This window comes from Colossoma macropomum, unplaced genomic scaffold, assembly GCF_904425465.1.
Source record: "Colossoma macropomum unplaced genomic scaffold, Colossoma_macropomum, whole genome shotgun sequence".
NCBI lineage: Eukaryota > Metazoa > Chordata > Actinopteri > Characiformes > Serrasalmidae > Colossoma > Colossoma macropomum.
Genome location: NW_023495203.1, coordinates 114,288 through 132,825, shown reverse-complemented (window position 1 = coordinate 132,825; position 18,538 = coordinate 114,288). Strand labels below are relative to the sequence as shown.

Sequence of the window (18,538 nt, the reverse complement as noted above, 5' to 3'; positions counted from 1 at the left end):
CATTCTGAAACAATGAATTGTTTTTCATTCACACTGTTACTCATTAATTGCTACTTTGCTTCTGCAATAAAAAAACTGCAATATGATGATTTTAATTACCAATTTAAAAATTGCTGAACTATACATGCACTGATGCTGCATGTATGAACTAGACCTACACTAAGATATTTTATTTTACTGTAATAATAGTTGTGGTCGAATACAGCATTTCATAAAACTATAGTTCATGCAGTTGTAACAGGCTACTGTATGTAAATAATCAATTATAATCAATTAATATTAACGAACATTTTTTCCTACCTATCAAATTAACTGAAGACGTTCCATAACCATGTGGCAGATAAACATTCTATACTGAATTTCCAGTTTATTAGGTATACTTACCTTGTACCTAGACTCCTTGGCCATTTTATCAGAAACACTTACCATACAGGTGCACTTTGTAAGTTTACAGTTACTGAAGGCATCCCATGTTTCTGCACAATTTATCAGCCCCATCCATCAATAGAAAGAGACCACTATAGGACCACTGGTAACCAGGTATTATATGGGTGGTGGACCATTCTCACCACAGCACTGACACTGACATTAGTGTGTGTTCTGCTGGTACAAGTGTTTCAAGATTTTTTAAAACAGTGTGTACACTTACTGGCCACTTTATTAGAAACACCTACTTTGTTGGTCCACATTTAAGTCTACAGTTAGGGCATTTTTTCCTGCACAAACAAGAACTGACCCAAACAGGAACCAACAGAACAGTCCAGATATCTGGACAACAGTCATAACCATTTTAAACAACCTAATTTTGCTAACTAGATATAAATATATAAGCAAAGCTTATAATTTTATATGACGTGTAAAAAATATTAACAAAAACCACTACAGTTCTGTGGCAACTATCATAAATACTAATGTTAGTGTTAGCTTCTTAACTAGCTTATGTCACCATAGCGAACTCTTTACAAAGTAATCATGCTAATAATGAACACAACATACTATTCTAGTTTACTTCTGTGTTCTGATGAGCCATGTAATAGTGATTGGTTGACTTTATCTTCACCTGGAGGAGTGCAGACTTCACTAAATTGTTAGCTAAAGCTGTAAGCGATACCAAAGACAGAGGAGAACACTTAGGTACAGTTAGGTCCTGTTGGTACCAATCTTGAGCAGGTACCAAAAACCATAAAACTGGAAACTTTTGGAACTGGACCGATGGCCAATTCCAGTTTACTGTGCCAAAGGTTCCAGTACTTTGTACAGTGCAGTTTCTGTCCACAGGACCACTGCAATCTGTATATTTGTCATTCGTCTATTTTCAATCTAGCAGAGGCAAGTGTTAAAAGACATTAAAAGATATCAGCAGCAACGGTTATTCTCATACCAATGCAACACCCTAAAACATCCCACTACCACGTCAATGTCATGGCTGTGTTGAGAATGACACACCACCCAAATAATATCTTTTCAACAGTGGTCCTATGCTGGTCCTTTTCCACTGAGGACAGGGTAAAGTGGGGGCTGATATATTGTGCAGCCATATATGGGCTACAGTCAGTAACTGTAAACCTACAAAGTGCAAGTATATGGAAAGTCTTTCAGATAAAAGTACCACTGAGCGCAGACACAAGCTAAGTATAGGTTTCAAGTGGATAAAGGACGTCTGCAAATCATTCAGACACATTTCTGAGAGCTTATGTCTGGGAGCTCTTTTGCATGATGAGTTTTTTGATGCAATTTCAAACTGTAGCTACGAGCATAGCTTTTTCCACACGTTTCACAGCGGTGGTTGCGCTCTCGTGTGTGTGTTTTAGCGTGTCTGGAAAGCTCAGACTTATCGATGAAGCACCTCTTGCACTCAGTGCAAGCAAAGGGCTTCTCTCCGGAGTGGATTCTCTTGTGCCGGTTCAGTAAGGCCGTGTCGGCAAAACATTTACCACATATCTCACAAGCTTTGGGTTTAATCCCGCTGTGCCAGCGCTGATGCTTCACGAAATGAGAGGCATCACTGAATCGTCTCCCGCAAAGAGTGCAATGGAAGGGTTTCTCTCCAGTGTGGATCCGCCGGTGTGTGGCCATGTTACCTGCGTGAGAAAATCGTTTCCCGCACTCTGGACACTCAAAAGGACGTTCTCCGGTGTGTGTTCTTTGGTGTTCACGAAGGAACGCTTCCTTCTTGAAGCCCTTTCCACACGTCTCGCATTCAAATGGCCTTTCGGTGGAGTGGGTCTTGACATGAGCCTTCAGTTTCTTCTCATCGGCTAAGCTTTTGCCACACTCTGGACAAGTGAAAGCAAGGTTCTGGGAGGTTTTATTTGGGGCCTGCATATGTCCATGAGAACAATTCTTCCCATGGCCTATGCAGTCACACTGTTTTAAACCAGAATGTGTCTGCTGATGCCACTGAAGTCTCCCTGCTGTTGTGAAACACCTTCCACACTGAGGACACTTGTGTTTTTTCTCCCCTTTATGATAGCGCTGATGGATTTTAAGCTCTACTGAAAGCCTAAAAGATGTATTACAATCTGAGCATTTGAACTTATTCTCGTCTGTGTGGATCTTTTCATGCCTTTTCAGTCTGAGTTGATGGCGGAATTTCAGGCCACACTGTGAGCATTCAAATGTTTTGCCACTGGAAAGGCCTCGCATATGACTTTTCAACAAATGTTGATGGGTAAAATCTTTTCCACACTGAAAACAGTGGTGTAGCTTAATTTGGGAATGCGAACGCTGATGCTTAATTAGACTTTTTGAGGTGGAGAAGCTCCCTCCACACTTTGCGCATGTATGCGATTTTCCTCCAGTATGCACTCGCTTGTGGATTGTCAGGTAAACTGAATGAGTGAAACGTTTTCCACAGTCAGAACAGCTATAAGGTTTTTTACCAGAATGGAAAGCTTTGTGAATCTTCCTTTTTGTTGCGTCCTTAAAAGTTTTCCCACATTTTATACATTTAAAAGGACGGTCAGGGTCATGTGTTTGCATATGGTGAACTGGCCTTTCTTCTTTGGGAACTTCCTTTTCCAGTGAACAACCAACAGGAGCAGGAGCCTCTTCTGTATGAGTCTTCAGATGAAGCTTCAGTTCACCAGACCGTATGAAAGTTTTCTCGCAGTATTTGCACTGAAACGGCTTCTCTCCTGTGTGGATTCGGTTATGAATCTTCAGGTTCCGCATGTTGGCAAAATTCTTCCCGCATATGCTGCAAATAAACGTCTCCACCTTTAAATGCGTCTTGATGTGGCGGGTAAGGTAATACTGTAGAGCGAAACTTTTCCCACACTCCTGGCACGAGTACGGCTTTTCTCCTGTGTGTGTCTGTTCATGGCTTTTCAGGTTGCTGGCCGTGCTGAACGCTTTTCCACACTGAGAGCACTCGAATGGTTTTTCGCCCGTATGTGACCTTTCATGGATTCGAAGATGGCTGGGATCTCTGCAGATCTTACCACAGAACCTGCAGCACTGTATTTTATCACTGATGGACATCAGACGAAGCTCAGCAGGGCTCATTTTTTCATATACTGATCTAGAATTACTAGATTCAGCAGCGACTTCAAGCTCCTTCATCTTTAACATGTATATTTCATGATCATCTTTAAAATCGTGCTCATCCCAAATGATCTCTGTCTTGATAGCAGCAGTTCCATCATCACTCGCAGGTTCTTTTTGTGTTTCAACATCTGAATAATCCAGCCACTCTCTGGCTGTGTTGTGGTCAGTTGCCATGATGTCCAAAATGCTCCTTCAGCACCACAATGTAATATTATTTTGAAAAGGATCGACTGGGCAAGTCCCAGATTATGTCCTTTGTAAGTGTTTAAGACATCTTTACCTCCTCCTGTAAAGTCCCCTGTAGGAGAGAAAATCCCTTTCAGTTAATACCAAAACAACATCATAATCCATCTGGCATTTCACTTTAGACCAAAGTAAGCCTGTGAAATAGCCTGTGGCCAGATCTTATCACTATATTTTTCCATTCCATGCAAGATTGATAATTATCTATACTTATTACACACATTTGCTAATCCCCAATTTTAAGCCTAAACTTAAATCTGGAATTCATCACCAAGATAAAATCTTAAAAAATGTATATGTAAAAAACATAAATAAAAGCGATACTGCAATAGCAACAATATATCAATTTTAATATTCACAGTAATCATGTAGGACAATCAGCCTGGGTCTTAATTGCCTAATCGCTGAATAGTAGAAAACAAATCATTTAACTCTACAAGCTTCTAGCTTTAATAATAAGCATGTGAGTTACTGGAATCTCTAGTGTAACGTTTTCCAGTTATGAGCTGATGAGAGCTTTTATAGGAACACACACGCATGTGTAGCCATTAGGTGCTAATTTCTGTCAAAACAGGGAAAACAGTACAATTTAAACAGAAGATGACAATTTAAAAAGTAGATGATGTAGCACTACTATAAATATTAAAATTCAGACCACTCAGACATTTAAACCTGTTATAAGGAAACAATGTGGCTTAAGGTGATAAAACCACAACCTACAGACACAAAATTACCATTCTCATCTTACTTGCTGTAAACACTGTCTATAGCCCTAATGCAAAGAATTTTTAATCCTTTATAAAAAGATTTATAATACTACATAAATTACTACCGGATTTCTATAAGAATCTTAAATTCAGACATTCACTATAGTTTACTACAAAAAAATGACCAGTATTACAGATTATTAATGACAGTATTATATGGATATTATAGAAAGTAAAAATACAGATTATTATATAGGTTTTACAACATTAGAGAAATATTACACTTTCTTCTGTTATGTTTAACATAAAGCTTCATTTAAATAATAGGCTCTTTCCTCTGGCAGCAGACAGAGTCTGTTACCAGTAATTTGTGTTACCTGGTCGTTGTTCAATCACATTAAGCCACGTTACGTTTTTTTAATTCATCTTTTTGGCAGTAGACTGTCTATGATCAGTAATATAATGAGAGAAATTTGGTGTCACAAGGTTGTTCTTTATCGCATGTTAAGCTGTTCCCTTACGATTAGTTTCAATGGAGAGGAAAAAAGTGTAAATGGTTGCTTTGTGCTTGGATTACAGTCGTGTTCTTCTGGCATGAGTCAGAGTTTATGGTCGGTAAAATGTGACGGATGGTTTTTCTAGGTCGTTAAGAACATTAAGCTTTTTTTCACATTACTCTTAAGAACAAGATCTAGTGTGATACTACAGAAATTTCTACAGGATTCAAATCACAACTGTACTGTAAATGAAGCTGTTTTTGAAAAATAGTTGTAAACATGCTCTATATTTAAAATCTTTGCCCACACATAGCCACCATGCTCACCTACAGACACAAAATTTCCCTTCACATCTTACTGGCTGTAAACACCGTTTATATATTATATATAAAACAGTATGGCTGTAAATTGTGTTTACAGCCAGTAAGATGTGAAGGGAGATTTTGTGCCTGTAGGCTGTGGTATATATAATATAGAATTATAGTATTACTGTACAGATGTTTTTATAAGCGCACCCTTTTCTGGAAAATGCTTTACGTAAAACCTCACTGGTTATTTTTAGTTTACCGGCTCATCTTTTTAGCGGTAGACAGAGATGATGTGATGTCTCTAAGTGGTTGTTTGTCATATTTAGTCATCAAGCTTTTTCCTGATAATGAATTTCAATGGGGCTAAAAACATGACGATGGTGGCTCTGTCTTTTGCCCAGTATGTTTCAGTCCAGCAGTCAGTAACATTATCTCACACGACTACAAAACGCGAGGAAAACCTATCATTACTGCCCACAAATAAACAACACGAGGTGTGTTCGGCTTTAAGCAACGTTAGACAGTCAAGTGTTGTTTAGGAATAGTTGCGTATATCTGATGGACCTCTGGCAACCCGGCCATTCTGAACGAATCGCTATATCGTTTACTTTATAAGCTGAATAACGGTACCGAGGCTGAAGTTGGCTTCCTATTCGCCAGGTTCCAGTTCGAATTTTCCCGTAACTGCTGCACCATTTAAGGTGGAACGGAAAAATTCGAATAAGATAACGTTAACGGTTTGAGGTGGCGGACGAGTCAACGCTTACATTTAGGTCGCTTTGTAGCGTTAGAGGGACAATAGTCATCACATGAAGTTGATTAACACGTAAGGTAGCGAAGTGACCTGCTATTTTAGCTTCTTAGCTAAACGCTGTTAACGCACTACCGTCCAGTCGGTGTCATTCCTTCATTCATACAGTCTCCCTCTGTTTTAGCTTACAATGACTACGGGACCTCAGGGATGTGGAGGATGTTATAGAAAGGCACGCTCAAAAACGTGTCAATAAATAATATGAATACCTTTTTTTCCGACCACCTTCTCCGGGACGACCCCCAGCATGAAAATCCACTGGTTTAAAGGTAAGGAAAGTCGTCAGATCGCCCCCTGCTGTTCAAAAGGTAGATCGACAATGAGTTTTGAGATGATTCGCATCGCAGGTTAAATGACATTCAGCGACGCCATCACTCATATTCAGTCATACTGACATCTGATGAGTATCCAAAACGAGGGACTAACAACAAAAAGCAAAACATAAACAGAGCTTTTAATAATGTTTTTCCTAAACGGACTACAAAGTCCGTCGCGCCAATGGCGGTACAACCATAAGATCCTACAGAGCGGCGCCGGCACCAGACAATGGGATTTGTAGTTCGATTGTATTTTAATCTTTACAATTCTGTGGTTCAGCAAAATATTCTGCTACTATGCTGTATTAGTAGCTAGTATGTTTGATTTATTGATTTATTTAATCAGTTTAATTATAATAATAAAAAAAAACTATACAGTAAAATGAATGGTGATACATTTTCAGGAGTAGGAAAACAAATCTATCAAGTAATAACATTTCCAATGTCATGTTTTACTAAGATTAACATTTTTACATGTGCTTATTGAATTTCTGACGTCAAACGGGCTTTCTAAACCAGTTTGTGGATTTAGGTTGCATAACGTTGAATGATGTCATATTCCCTAAACAATTATGCATTAAAATTGAATATATTCGAACATTCATCAAGCGAACAAAATGTGAATTTCCAGTGTAATTTCTGAGCCCAGTAGCCCAGCAGGCAGCCCTTTTCACTGTGTACCACCCTCGCCTTTCACACTCACCGCCCGAGCAGCAGCACTCACTGCAGGAGCGCCATTCACCAACACTGACCTTGTGAACTGGTGGATGCGAATAAAATCTAAATGCAGCACCAAACTGATCCAGTTCTGTTTTATTGTGGCGTTAACCTTATGATAATAATGTGATATTTCTTCCGGAGGGTGCTTTTATTTACTGTCAAATTAAAAGTCCTAATCGCAGCAAATCGTCTGTAGTAAATGGAAGGAATCTGCCCCCCTTAAAAACAACGGGCCTCATTCACCACCTGTTCTTAAGAGGAATTTTCTTCTTAAAACCCACTTACGCAGTTCATCTACAGAGAACACAGTCGTGCACATTTTAACATACGATTACTGTTTATTTCCTGAATTTGACATATTGGGGAGAGAAAAATTAAATGTGGCCTGTGCAAAAGTGCTAAACAGATAAATATTAAATAATTAATAATAAGATAAATAATTAGCGACTGTGCACTAAAATGTGCAGAAAATGTCATATTTAAGTTTGTTTCCTGTAGAATATGCATTCTCTCATAAATGCATTCTCTCATAAATCAATAAATTATGTCATTTTTCCAGAGGTGCCCAAACTTTGCATACAACTGTATTTCTTTTCCTATATGATATATTTCCTATATATCAGGGAAATGGTCCCTTATCTCGGGTAAGAAGCTCTTAGAAGATCTTACATTATTTGTTATGCGAATGTAGAAATGATTTGACATTATTTATATCACTCATATGGTTCTTAAGAACAGCAATAAATATCCCATTCTAAATTAAAATTAAAGTCTTGATCATTTTACACCTTAATAATTATTCTTAATTACAATAAGCTTTAAAAAAAACACAGTAACACAAACACCTACTCTGTAAAATACAAAATGTTTTGTCATACAATACACTACTACTACCACTACTAGTAATAATAATAATAAACAAAATTCAACATTTAAATAATAAGTACAACTGCTTTAAAAATGCAAATGATTAACATGCACAACAAATTAGATGTGGATTTAAGTGTACTTAGTTGCAAATCCATCTCCAGAATTATTCCAATGTTAAAGGCTACTCTAGTACGTTACCCAGACAGTGAAACTCCAGTGGGAAAAAGAAAGAAAAAAAACTTATCATAAAAGTCTTTATGATAAAAACTACTTTATTCATTTTACTGGACCAAAATTCAATAAATAAATTCACAGAAATTTTAATTATTAGAGCGTAACCATTAAGTAAGAGTGCTGAGATCATATTTGGTCTCATCATTTGATCAGGAGAGAATATAAGAGAGTGGAGCATCTTACCCTAAAAGGAGTTCTCCTGCTGAAGCAGAGGAAGACAGCTGAGAGAGAAAAGACTAAATGATTCTGCAGCATGTGAAGCCCCACAAATACACATACACAGTCAAGGCCATGGAGCGGCTACATTCAGCTCTATTAAATCCTGAGGCAGTACAGCACTAATAGATGCTCAAAGCCAGTTTGGTAAAACCATAAAAGCATGTGATGCATCTACTTGCCTGTTTTATAGTACACTATGGATACTACAATGTATGTACCAGAATTCATCAGTCCATCAGGCTATATTGTTCTTTGCACAGTGTGTGTCTGTGGTGAGTGTGTGCTCTTTTTTAGCATCAACCACAGAACCTCTCACTGCTCTTTACCAATCTAATCTTGCTGCAGAATTAACTCTGAAGAGGAACAGAAGTGTGGTATTTCGGTGGAAAACAGCTTCAAGGAGCACTCAGAAGATCACTGGGTAAAGGTCACTTTTTGCCTTTAGAAATGGATACAGCCTATTTGAGGGTAAAGCAGACACCAAGCTTACACATTCATGATTCTGTTAAAACAAGTCTTTCCAATGTAATCTGCAATCAGTAATGGTGGGTGACACAGCAAAAATATCATGGTAACATTTGAAGGCCTTCTGTACTCTCATATTTGAGAGGTTGAGCAACCCCAGTCAAATTATACATTACATTCTGTTGATTTTTATGTGAATATACACTCAGAAATAAAGGTATGAATCTGTCACTGGGGTGGGACCCTCAAGGGTACTTCTCTGTACCTTTACTCAGGGAATATAATTGTACCATAATCCATTGACGTTATATTTTCTAAGTTCTGATTCCACACACCCCGTCTCGTCTCCTGCCTTTTTATTTTATTGTTCTGTTTTAAAACATTGGGTCATAAAAAGGTACAAATATTATTTTCACCAGGAAAAAATGATTTAAGGTACTCAGTTTCGAACTTGAAACCACTGTTGTACCTTTGAGGGTACATTTACATTGTTTGTACCATAAAGAATGAAAAATGTACCTGCACAGTACCTTATTTCTAACAGTGTAAGTGAACACACACTTTATAGGGAACACATTTTTTATAGCAATTATGCACTAACATTTGCATATTTATTTTCATTACTTTTGTACAGGCCACATTTTATGTATTTTTTTGTTTGTTTTTCAACGTTACCTTGAGTGCAAAAACAGTAATAATGAATTAAAATGTGCAGAAGTGTGTTCTCTGTAGAGGGTGTGTTAACTTATTTTCACTAAAAAAAACAACAAAACGTCTTAGTTTACCAGGGGCACCAAAACTTTTGCATACAACTGTATATTACAATATTTCATTTTTTCTGAGGTTCGGACTAAATGCACCTGCAAAACAGCAAAACCACACTTAAAAAAAGCTAAAAAAGCTATGAGTGCAGCTTTTAAACCAAAGTACTTTTGTGTTGAGAAGGAACAAACCACTCATGCAAATAAGTGAATAAAATAAAGATGATGTCATAATGGACTGACATCCAATCAGCTGCATTTCACTATGCAGTTACTACACTGTTTACAAGCTCTTTATAACTGATTTAATATCTGTCTTTATGATACATGCAGTGCTTTAGCATTCTGGAAAGACTCATAAAAGCATGTTGTGATGTAATTCATCATGTAACAATACACTGTCATGTTTCCCACTACTATCCAGGTTGCACTGTCTGGAATAACCAGTTACTTTAAAGAAAAAAAAAACTTATCTGATCCAACAGGTATTGTTCTTACTGTTAGCCCCAAACAGACACTTCAGTACAAATCAAAACTCTGACACCATGCTTACACAGCAGACAGGTTTTTATTTCACTACAAAAAAGCTGTTTGAAGAGCACCGAATTAGGAGAGGAGTCCAAAATGCCCTTCCCTCCCTCTTTAATTCCAACAGTTAAGCACAAATTCCTTGTGGCCATGTTTTTGTAATTACAGCTCATCACCATTCTTTTCACATGCAATAAGCTACAGCTCTCTTTTTTTCTGGAATGAGGGTTAGGAGGGCCTTAGGCTGCTTAGAAAGTGAAACAAATTTAAGGATTTAAGGCTGAAAAGTTCAAGCATATTTCCAAACAACTTAGGAAACTCCATAAATCTCACTTCTTCTTTACATAAAAGGAATAAATAATGGATAGCCATCTAAATTATAACAATTAGAAACCCTAAAAATTAAAATATAGGGACCAATCCAATGAAAAAAAAGCCACAGATACCAGGCTGTACATTTGAAATAAACGGAAAATAACACTAACACATCCAATACTACTCAAAATAAAACCACTAATGAGGATAATAATCATTATATTATAAGGACTCCAGTGGTCATTTAATAATAAACCTTTCATCCTCTCAAACTGAGAGTTGCAGAATATTTCAAACTCCTGTCAAACTGATGATTATAAAACACTCACTGACAATAGCTCACCTAGGAAAATGTTTCTGTCCCTCTTAAAGCCCAACTTCAGAACTCAGTAACATGCATTTGTCATGCATTTAAAGAGGGACCAATCTCTTAACAGATTAAGTCATTAAGCTTAACAATGAGTCTTACACTCACAATCATGATAAATGCACGTCAGCCTCAAATGGTCCTGTATACCTGGAACACTTATGAGTTAAATCATCTTTCAGCAGATATGAAACAGACAATCTACAGCAATATCTAACAGATTATGTAACAGATGATCTAAATCCATATCCAACAGTAGCCCTAGTTTCTAGTAGCCTATACAAGCTTCAGCATCTGACTCTATATCCATCAATAGCCCTAGTTTCAGTTAGCATAAATAGAAAATCAGTGCTTGAGGTGGTTGATTTCCTAAGTTGACCATTTCTCTGAAAATACATTCAACATGAATTGTCATGGAAAAAACTAAAAGATTCTCAGTGTTCTGTCAAGTTGATTAATGATGAAAGCAGGTAATCTAACAGTTTGAGTGTTTTTCCATTCAGAATCAGAGAAAAACAAAAAAAAATGACTTGACCTTTTTTTTATTTGTAAAATGCATAGCAACTTAACCATCCTGTGTTTAGGATATTACACATGGCTTTCATAGATGACTTGGCTAGTCATTGATGCTCCTCCTCCTTTCTCAGGCTCCACCTTCTCTCCCTCTTCTGACTCCACCTCCAGAGGCAGCTGAGCCAGTGGGGGAGGCGAGGAAGGCATTTCAGGCAGGGGCGGAGCCTCCATGCTGCAGCCTGCTTCAGCTAGTGGCGGGTGAACTGAAACCTGAATAGCGATTTGTTGAGGTTGCTCGTGAAGCGAAGCGTCATCAGAATCTGTGGTTGGAGATCCACTTCGCTCCCTTTCTCTCGTTCTTTCCCGCAGGATGGTGAAAACGTTGGCCATCGCCGATCCTCCAGCAGCTCCGCCGCCACGACAGCCGCTTTCGTGACCTTCAGGGGCTTGTCGAACAAAAGTGTGCCTCATCTCCTCAACCCCTACAACTTCAAGGATCTCTTCCATGAACGTACGGCAGTTCATGATCAGTGGTGGTAGAGGAATGCTACGTGCCAGCTCCTCGATGTAACGTGCAAACTCCATGGTCTTGAACTGTGTGACCTTGGCCAACTCCAGCGTCTTCGCAGACGTGATAATTGGAATACGCTTTGCAATCTCGAAGGCCTTCTGGAGCTTCTCTGCACCTTCAGTGCGGAAAAACTCATTTATGGCCTTCTCCGTCTTCTTCAGATGGCTGCTCATCATACACAGACGTGTTATGTTCAGGACCATGATGATCGTGAAAGTCACCAGGCACACGACCATGTAGTACACTCCCATGTCCCCGTTTGTGAAGACTACACGGACCGTCACCGTGTAGTTAGCCGTGCCGTAAACATTAGACGCCATGCAGGTGTATTTGCCACGGTCTGCAAATGTGATGCTGGTGATGTTGAGGATTCCATTATCCAGAATCCACCATCTTCCATCTATAGAAGCACAATGAAAGAACAAAGTTTTCAGGGCATATTAAAATCTTTTAGGACATTAAAACAAATAGAGATTAATTACAAAACAAATTTAGGGCTGGCACTGCACGAGTGCCCGAATACCTGTTCTCCAACAACCTTAAAAACATTAAGATTGACTTTTCATAAAAGTATGCTTCTTACTGTAGTTCAAAATACATTCTGTAGGCGGCAACAATTATTAACAGTATATACCACTGACAGCACAAATCTATACTGTGAAATCAGCCATGGAATACGCCATGCAGCCTATCGTTCCCAGATAAGGTTGTGCTCCCACATATGTAATTTCTTATGGATCTTTGCTCTTTTAGTTTCACTGGCCATGTGGAAAGTGGTGCAGTTTGTCAGGCTCTGAGGTGAGGTGATGTAATGCCTGGCATGAATTTATGATGCATTTAACTGAACCAGCTATATTTATTTATTTTTACCAAAGTCTATATATTAACAATAAATGTTCTATTAAACAGAGAAATTAATGTCAGCTTAGAAAACAAATATTAAAACAGTATTAAAACTACCTAAACATCGGAACATGGCGATTTGACTGCACTGATTTAAGGATGCTGTATTATTATTATTATTATTAATAATAATAATAATAATAATAATAACAACTTTTTTCTGGTCAAAATTACAGTTCTTCCAATCACATTTGTGTTTTCTGTGTATTTCTCAAATTAACCCTGAACTGTTCCTAAGTAATCAAATCATGTTAAAATTCAAGGTGTTACAATGAACTGGCTAATTTCTTAAGGAATCACAAATTTGGAGATTTATTCCTCAGCATTTCAAAAACAGGAAACAGCAGTCCAAAACTTAACAACTTTAGTCAATGCTGATGAGTAAAACCAAGTTAAGCCCTAATAAATACATTTTGCTGGGGTAGTCTTTTTCTAAATGCACTACCACTCTTTGTAAAGCACAGCGTAAGCTTAGTGGTTATGCTGGGTCAGAAGTTTTGTGCTCTATGATTCCATAAGTCATTCCTTTTATAGCATCAGCCCTGCCACTGCAGCAGTCCTATTACTTACTGGCATCAGGCTGAGTCCATTTGGCCTGACCTGTAAGCAAAAGCCTCAGCAAACAGCAATTCATTAATGCATTATGCACTCATGTGGAACTAAAGCACATTTAATCTTAGTTCTCAAATGGCCGACAAGCCTGAAGTACAAAAACTGTTGGCTCCTCAAAAGGAACACGTACCAGCGCACTTAAGGCAAATGTCAGAGTATAAAACAATTACAATCAAGATAATTTCTGAGAGTTATATTTAAGTAGCTTAACTGTTTTACCTACACACAGGCAAGCACTTCTATCCAGCGCTACAGTGTAAATGTTACAGTAGATGCACTACAGTGGCAAGACCACAGGGCAAATACACACCACTGTAATCACAAAGCACCTCTGTGGATGTGATTTCTAGAGACAAAAGCTAAAGAGCTTGAATGTCCTAATGTTACAGTAGGACCGTAATTATGTCTCAAAGGACCTAGCCACAACCTTTTAGAAGAGAATAGTATAAGAACTGGAAAGAAGGCACCTGTACTCTTATTTTTAAACCAATCTCTCAAAAAGGTCTCTTTTCTTCCTTGTTCTTATTGTATGTCTTATTGCTATTTATGCAGGCATGGTAATATGGTCTCTATTGCTGGAAATACTATCGCTAAAAACATTGGTTTAGCCCAAAAACTGTCTTGATAGGCTGTTTATAAAGGGCAGGCCACACTCAGGCACAGCGCAGAAACAAGCTTGTTAAGTGCCACTCTTGATTCTCTGAAACACGAGTTCAGTTTAGTAGGGAATGAGGGCAGTCGACTCTTGCATCATGAAGCTAGAGGCCCATGCATGCATGCGCACTTCTGAGCAACATCAATAAAGCGTGCTCAGACTAGTTGTGGTTGAGGGCTGGACAACAAAACAGTGAAAACGTTCAAGCTCACTGCCACACATGAAACATGACAAACCTGTGTATAAACCACACACGGAAAAAATTACTGAAGACTATTCTGAACATAGCAGAGCTGCTTTGATCAAACTATACCTTACAGTAGATGAAAAGAGGTGGTGATGTTTACTTCTATCCCAAGAGCTCAGTACATATTTTGAGAACAAGTAATGGCATGTTTGCCATGCTTCTCAGCGAATTTATTTCAGATTGTTCTGTGGACGATACGCGCTAGCAGACACAATTCAAACCACTTTGCAGTTGGATTAATCAATACATTTACATTACAAGTTTATATTATGTAGGCATTGACATTATGTATGTTTGTGTTCTCCTCTATTGTGCTCTATGTATGTTTTTAGTTGTTTTATGTATTGTGTCTAAGGTTTGTGCCGTTACATTCTGTTGCACTAAACAAACACCACCATGTTGTGTGGCAATACACCTTAATATGTTCTACAATAATTTGATGACACATAGTACTTAAGCATAAGGTTCCCTGATCTTTTTTTAAATCTGGGCTGTGCAGAAATCATGATCTACATTTGGGTAATGGTGAAAATCGGCAGGTTCATGAAGACCATCCACTGATCAAATGTAATATACTTCAAATTAAAGCTTACATATATCAGACCTTTACACACAAAGACTGGACATGAACGGTAAGACATGTTACACTGTGGGGTAAAATGCTGCCATAAGTGACATGATTGGTGTGTGTGTTTTTTTCTGATTTTCAGATCTTTTTGTGCTTCTTACAGCAGTTTTGTTCCAGACAAAACAACTCATAACTTACCACTTCTTTCAGTGTCCAAGAGGTGACCATGGGAATTAAACCACTGGACATTCGGAAAAGGGTCTCCGGTGATGTTGCAGTCGATCAAAACGCAGTTGCCCTCCCGGGCTATGATCTGGCTGATGGTGGTGAGCACCATGGGGACCGAGCCTCCATCTGCCCTGTTCGAGCTTTCACTGCTGTTTCCATCCGGCAGCGAAAAGTTCAAGGCCCCTGCGGTGCGGATGCTGAGAACAGACACTAAATAAATTAAAACGTATCCGTTTACCCCTTTCATTTTGCCTTCACCGGCTATCTGGACCAGCCCCTGAGATGAAATGTCATTCCACTCGTGTCTTCATGTTAGGCTGACAGGTTATCTACAGGCAGCCCAGCAAACACAGCCAGATCTTCTGGTGGTTGGAGTCTTCTGTTCTTCAGCAGATCCACTGCAATGAACAGGAGAAAAATACAAACACGTTATTTAACCAGCAGGCAATTTTACCGCGGGCAGAACAGCTCTAGTTCAGTTTTATCACGAGATAGCACTCCTCAGATGATAAAAAAGGCTCATAAAAAGACACCAAAAAATAGCAATGAAGAAGCCTTAACGTTACGTTAAACAAAGCTACTGTGATAGTTTAACAGTCAGTACGTCATCAGCACCACTTCCCACGCTTGATAGATGCCAATGCAATTTTGTACCCACGTTAATAAACAGAACTAAACAGCCAAGTGTCGTTATATATAAAACGGAAAAAATGATAACTGTGATCGTCTGAAAGATAAAGCAAAATATATCTAACTAGAAACGAACGATATTGAACCGCTAACAGTAACCAAGTACTGTTAACATTCAAACTCCGGATTAACGTTAGCTAGCTAGCGGTGCACATTCACTACAAGACCCGATGCTGTTTCCTAAATAAAAATTTCACATCATGGCTGAGTGACTACACTGAGACCAACATGGACTTAAATATATACAGAAAGAGCCTCACAATTTAGACTTTTGATGAACTAGCTGATGCTAGCTCTGGCTAGCTAGTCAGCTGATGAGCCGAAAAAAGCAGCCCGAGCAAAGCAGGATATGAGCTTATTTACTCTCTAGGTTAGACTAAACCGCTACTCGCTCAGTTACCGGTTTTACACACTGAGATATATGGTGTACTAGTTAAATATCACAGCCGATAAATACCGTCGAGTACAGCGACAATGCTCTGCTTACATCGAGGAGAGCTGTAATAACGTTTTCACCATATTTAGATACCGAGAAAGCTCATCTGTAGCGGAGAACACCAGCTAACGTTAGCGCTGGTCGCCGTCATTACCGGACTAGCAGCGTAGGCTGGCAACATTTTTCAAAATATTCCTAAATTCTCTCACCACATCGTCTGCTGACAGCGATGTATGTGGCTTTCACCAGACCTCGACCAAAAAACGGCGGTTAACAGCAAAAAACATCCGGCTTTGTAGCCATCGGTAAATTTCTCCACCGCCTCTCTCTTCTTGCCGTGTTGGCTGTATGAATGCAGTAGGGCAGTCTGTTCTATACTAGTCGAAGCTCGCTCGCTCTCTCTGTCTCTCTCTCTCCCTCTCTCTACCTACACTAGAACAAGCCCTCTCTCTCTCATACAAGCACTAGCTCTCTCTGTCACGCTATCTCTCCTCTACTATTCTAGCACTAGCGCCTCTCTTTCTCTGTCTGTACTCTAAGAGCTGGCACTGTTGAAGCTTTGGCACTGAACACAGTAAGAGCTTTCTTTGGGCTTTTATCTCTTTTAATCCGGATTCTGTGAGTGCTGTGAATTTTTCTGTGATTTTTTACTTTTTTTCTTTTAGGGAGTTCCTTTCAGAAAAAAAAGACTTTAATCTGAAATGTTTTAAACTTGTGTCTTATAGACTGACACTGTTTTTTTGTGATTATTATTATCCAGTTTTATTTTCCCGATGAAGCAGATAAGAGCAGAGAATAGCTGTATTTATTGTAGCTATTAGGCCTCATATGCAGAATCAATCCAGATGTAATTTGTTGAATTCTGCAAAAAGTAAGAATGTACACACAATATGTTCAGAGGTATTATCCAGACACCCCTAACTAGTGAATTCAGCTACTTTAAGATGACCTTACTAATGCTCTTGTGGCTGAATGCAATTAAATCCTCACACCAGTGTTCCAACTTCTAATGTAAAGACTTTCCAGAAGAGTAGAGGATGTTACTGCAGCAAAAGGGGGACAAACTCCTTGTTAATACCCATGAATTGTATAGGGCCTTCCTCTCAGATGTGGATTAAGCCTCGTCTTGGACTAAATTGGAGTGCCAGTGGTGAATCACCATTAAAAATTCACTTCACTCCAGGCTTTGGCTTAATCTGGGTTTTTTGGGAAACTGGACCATTGTGTATTTATTTAAAAAGTTGCAGATACAATGGGCTTTTTGGCGTTAAGTATTTTGCACAAACTGTGAAGTTTGTCATTCTTCTGATGAAGGAGATGAAAGCACAACACACAGGCCTTGTATGAGCAAACAGTGACCAACAGAGAAAATCCAGATGCAGCTTCTTCTTCCAGAGTGTGAAGCTGTGCCACGTCCTTCAAAATATAGATCGGATCTCGCCTTTCACTGTAGAAATTTGTAGGGCGATCTGAGTGTCCTTGCCGCTAATGCGATGCAGGCGCCATCCGTGTTTGAAATGGAAGGCTATAAGCATCTGATTAATCAATAAGAGCAAGTGAGCCTTTCAGACCAGAAGTAAGTGAACTGCCTGCTTTTAAAAATAAACATGAGAAATAAATGGGTCGATGCGAGTTTACCCAAAATAATATAACGGCTGAGCTGGGTCAGTGAACTATACATAAACACTCTGACTAAGTACTGTACACACTCCTGTTTCTCTCTCACTCACTCTCTCTCGCTTGATCACTCACTCGCTCACCGCACCCAGGCAATCTGTGTTTTAGTAGGGTTTAGAGACAGATGGTGCACGCTCAAGTTCCTCATTCAAATCAAAAAGAAAAATACTTTGAGTAGGCAGATCAGGCCTGAGAGAGAGAGAGACAAAATAAACATTTTGCTCAGCCTCGACTAAAGACAATGTAATATTTACAGTTTTATGCAAAAGTTTGAAAACCCCTTGTCAAAGTACATAACAATTTCTAAGGAAACAACCTTAAATATGGCATTTTTCCACAAAGTTTAGTGTAGAATTTATATTTATTTGCCGAATTAAAGATGTTGGCAAAAAGATAAAACATAAAATCTCAAAAGTGCCAAACTTTTGCAGAGGCCACAGTTTGTTTTATTTGTGTACAAGTGTTCTCTGTAAAAGATGTGTCATTTTTACTAAACATAATTTGATGTCCAAACGTTTGCATATGAC

General features: G+C 38.7%; 2 protein-coding genes across 3 annotated transcripts; both read right to left on the bottom strand.

Moving 5' to 3' along the window:
* LOC118801165 (zinc finger protein 2 homolog) lies at positions 1 to 7,254 on the bottom strand. Of its 2 annotated transcripts, none has more exons than XM_036561340.1 (3): positions 7,185 to 7,254; positions 6,325 to 6,412; positions 1 to 3,847 (listed from the first exon to the last, which is right to left on the bottom strand). In XM_036561340.1, exon 3 carries the CDS (start codon positions 3,721 to 3,723, stop codon positions 1,672 to 1,674), a length of 2,052 nt encoding a protein of 683 aa, XP_036417233.1. In that variant the 5' UTR covers positions 3,724 to 3,847; positions 6,325 to 6,412; positions 7,185 to 7,254; the 3' UTR covers positions 1 to 1,671. The 2 variants fall into 2 exon arrangements, with proteins under 2 accessions (XP_036417233.1, XP_036417234.1); XM_036561341.1 differs by having other exon boundaries at positions 6,325 to 6,409; positions 7,185 to 7,228.
* A 2,996-nt stretch (positions 7,255 to 10,250) lies between these two features.
* mfap3l (microfibril associated protein 3 like) lies at positions 10,251 to 16,803 on the bottom strand. Its single transcript, XM_036561335.1, has 3 exons — positions 16,544 to 16,803; positions 15,179 to 15,606; positions 10,251 to 12,395 (listed from the first exon to the last, which is right to left on the bottom strand). The coding sequence occupies exons 2-3, from the start codon at positions 15,453 to 15,455 to the stop codon at positions 11,500 to 11,502; spliced, it is 1,173 nt and encodes a 390-aa protein (XP_036417228.1). The 5' UTR covers positions 15,456 to 15,606; positions 16,544 to 16,803; the 3' UTR covers positions 10,251 to 11,499.
* Between the last annotated feature and the right edge of the window lie 1,735 nt (positions 16,804 to 18,538).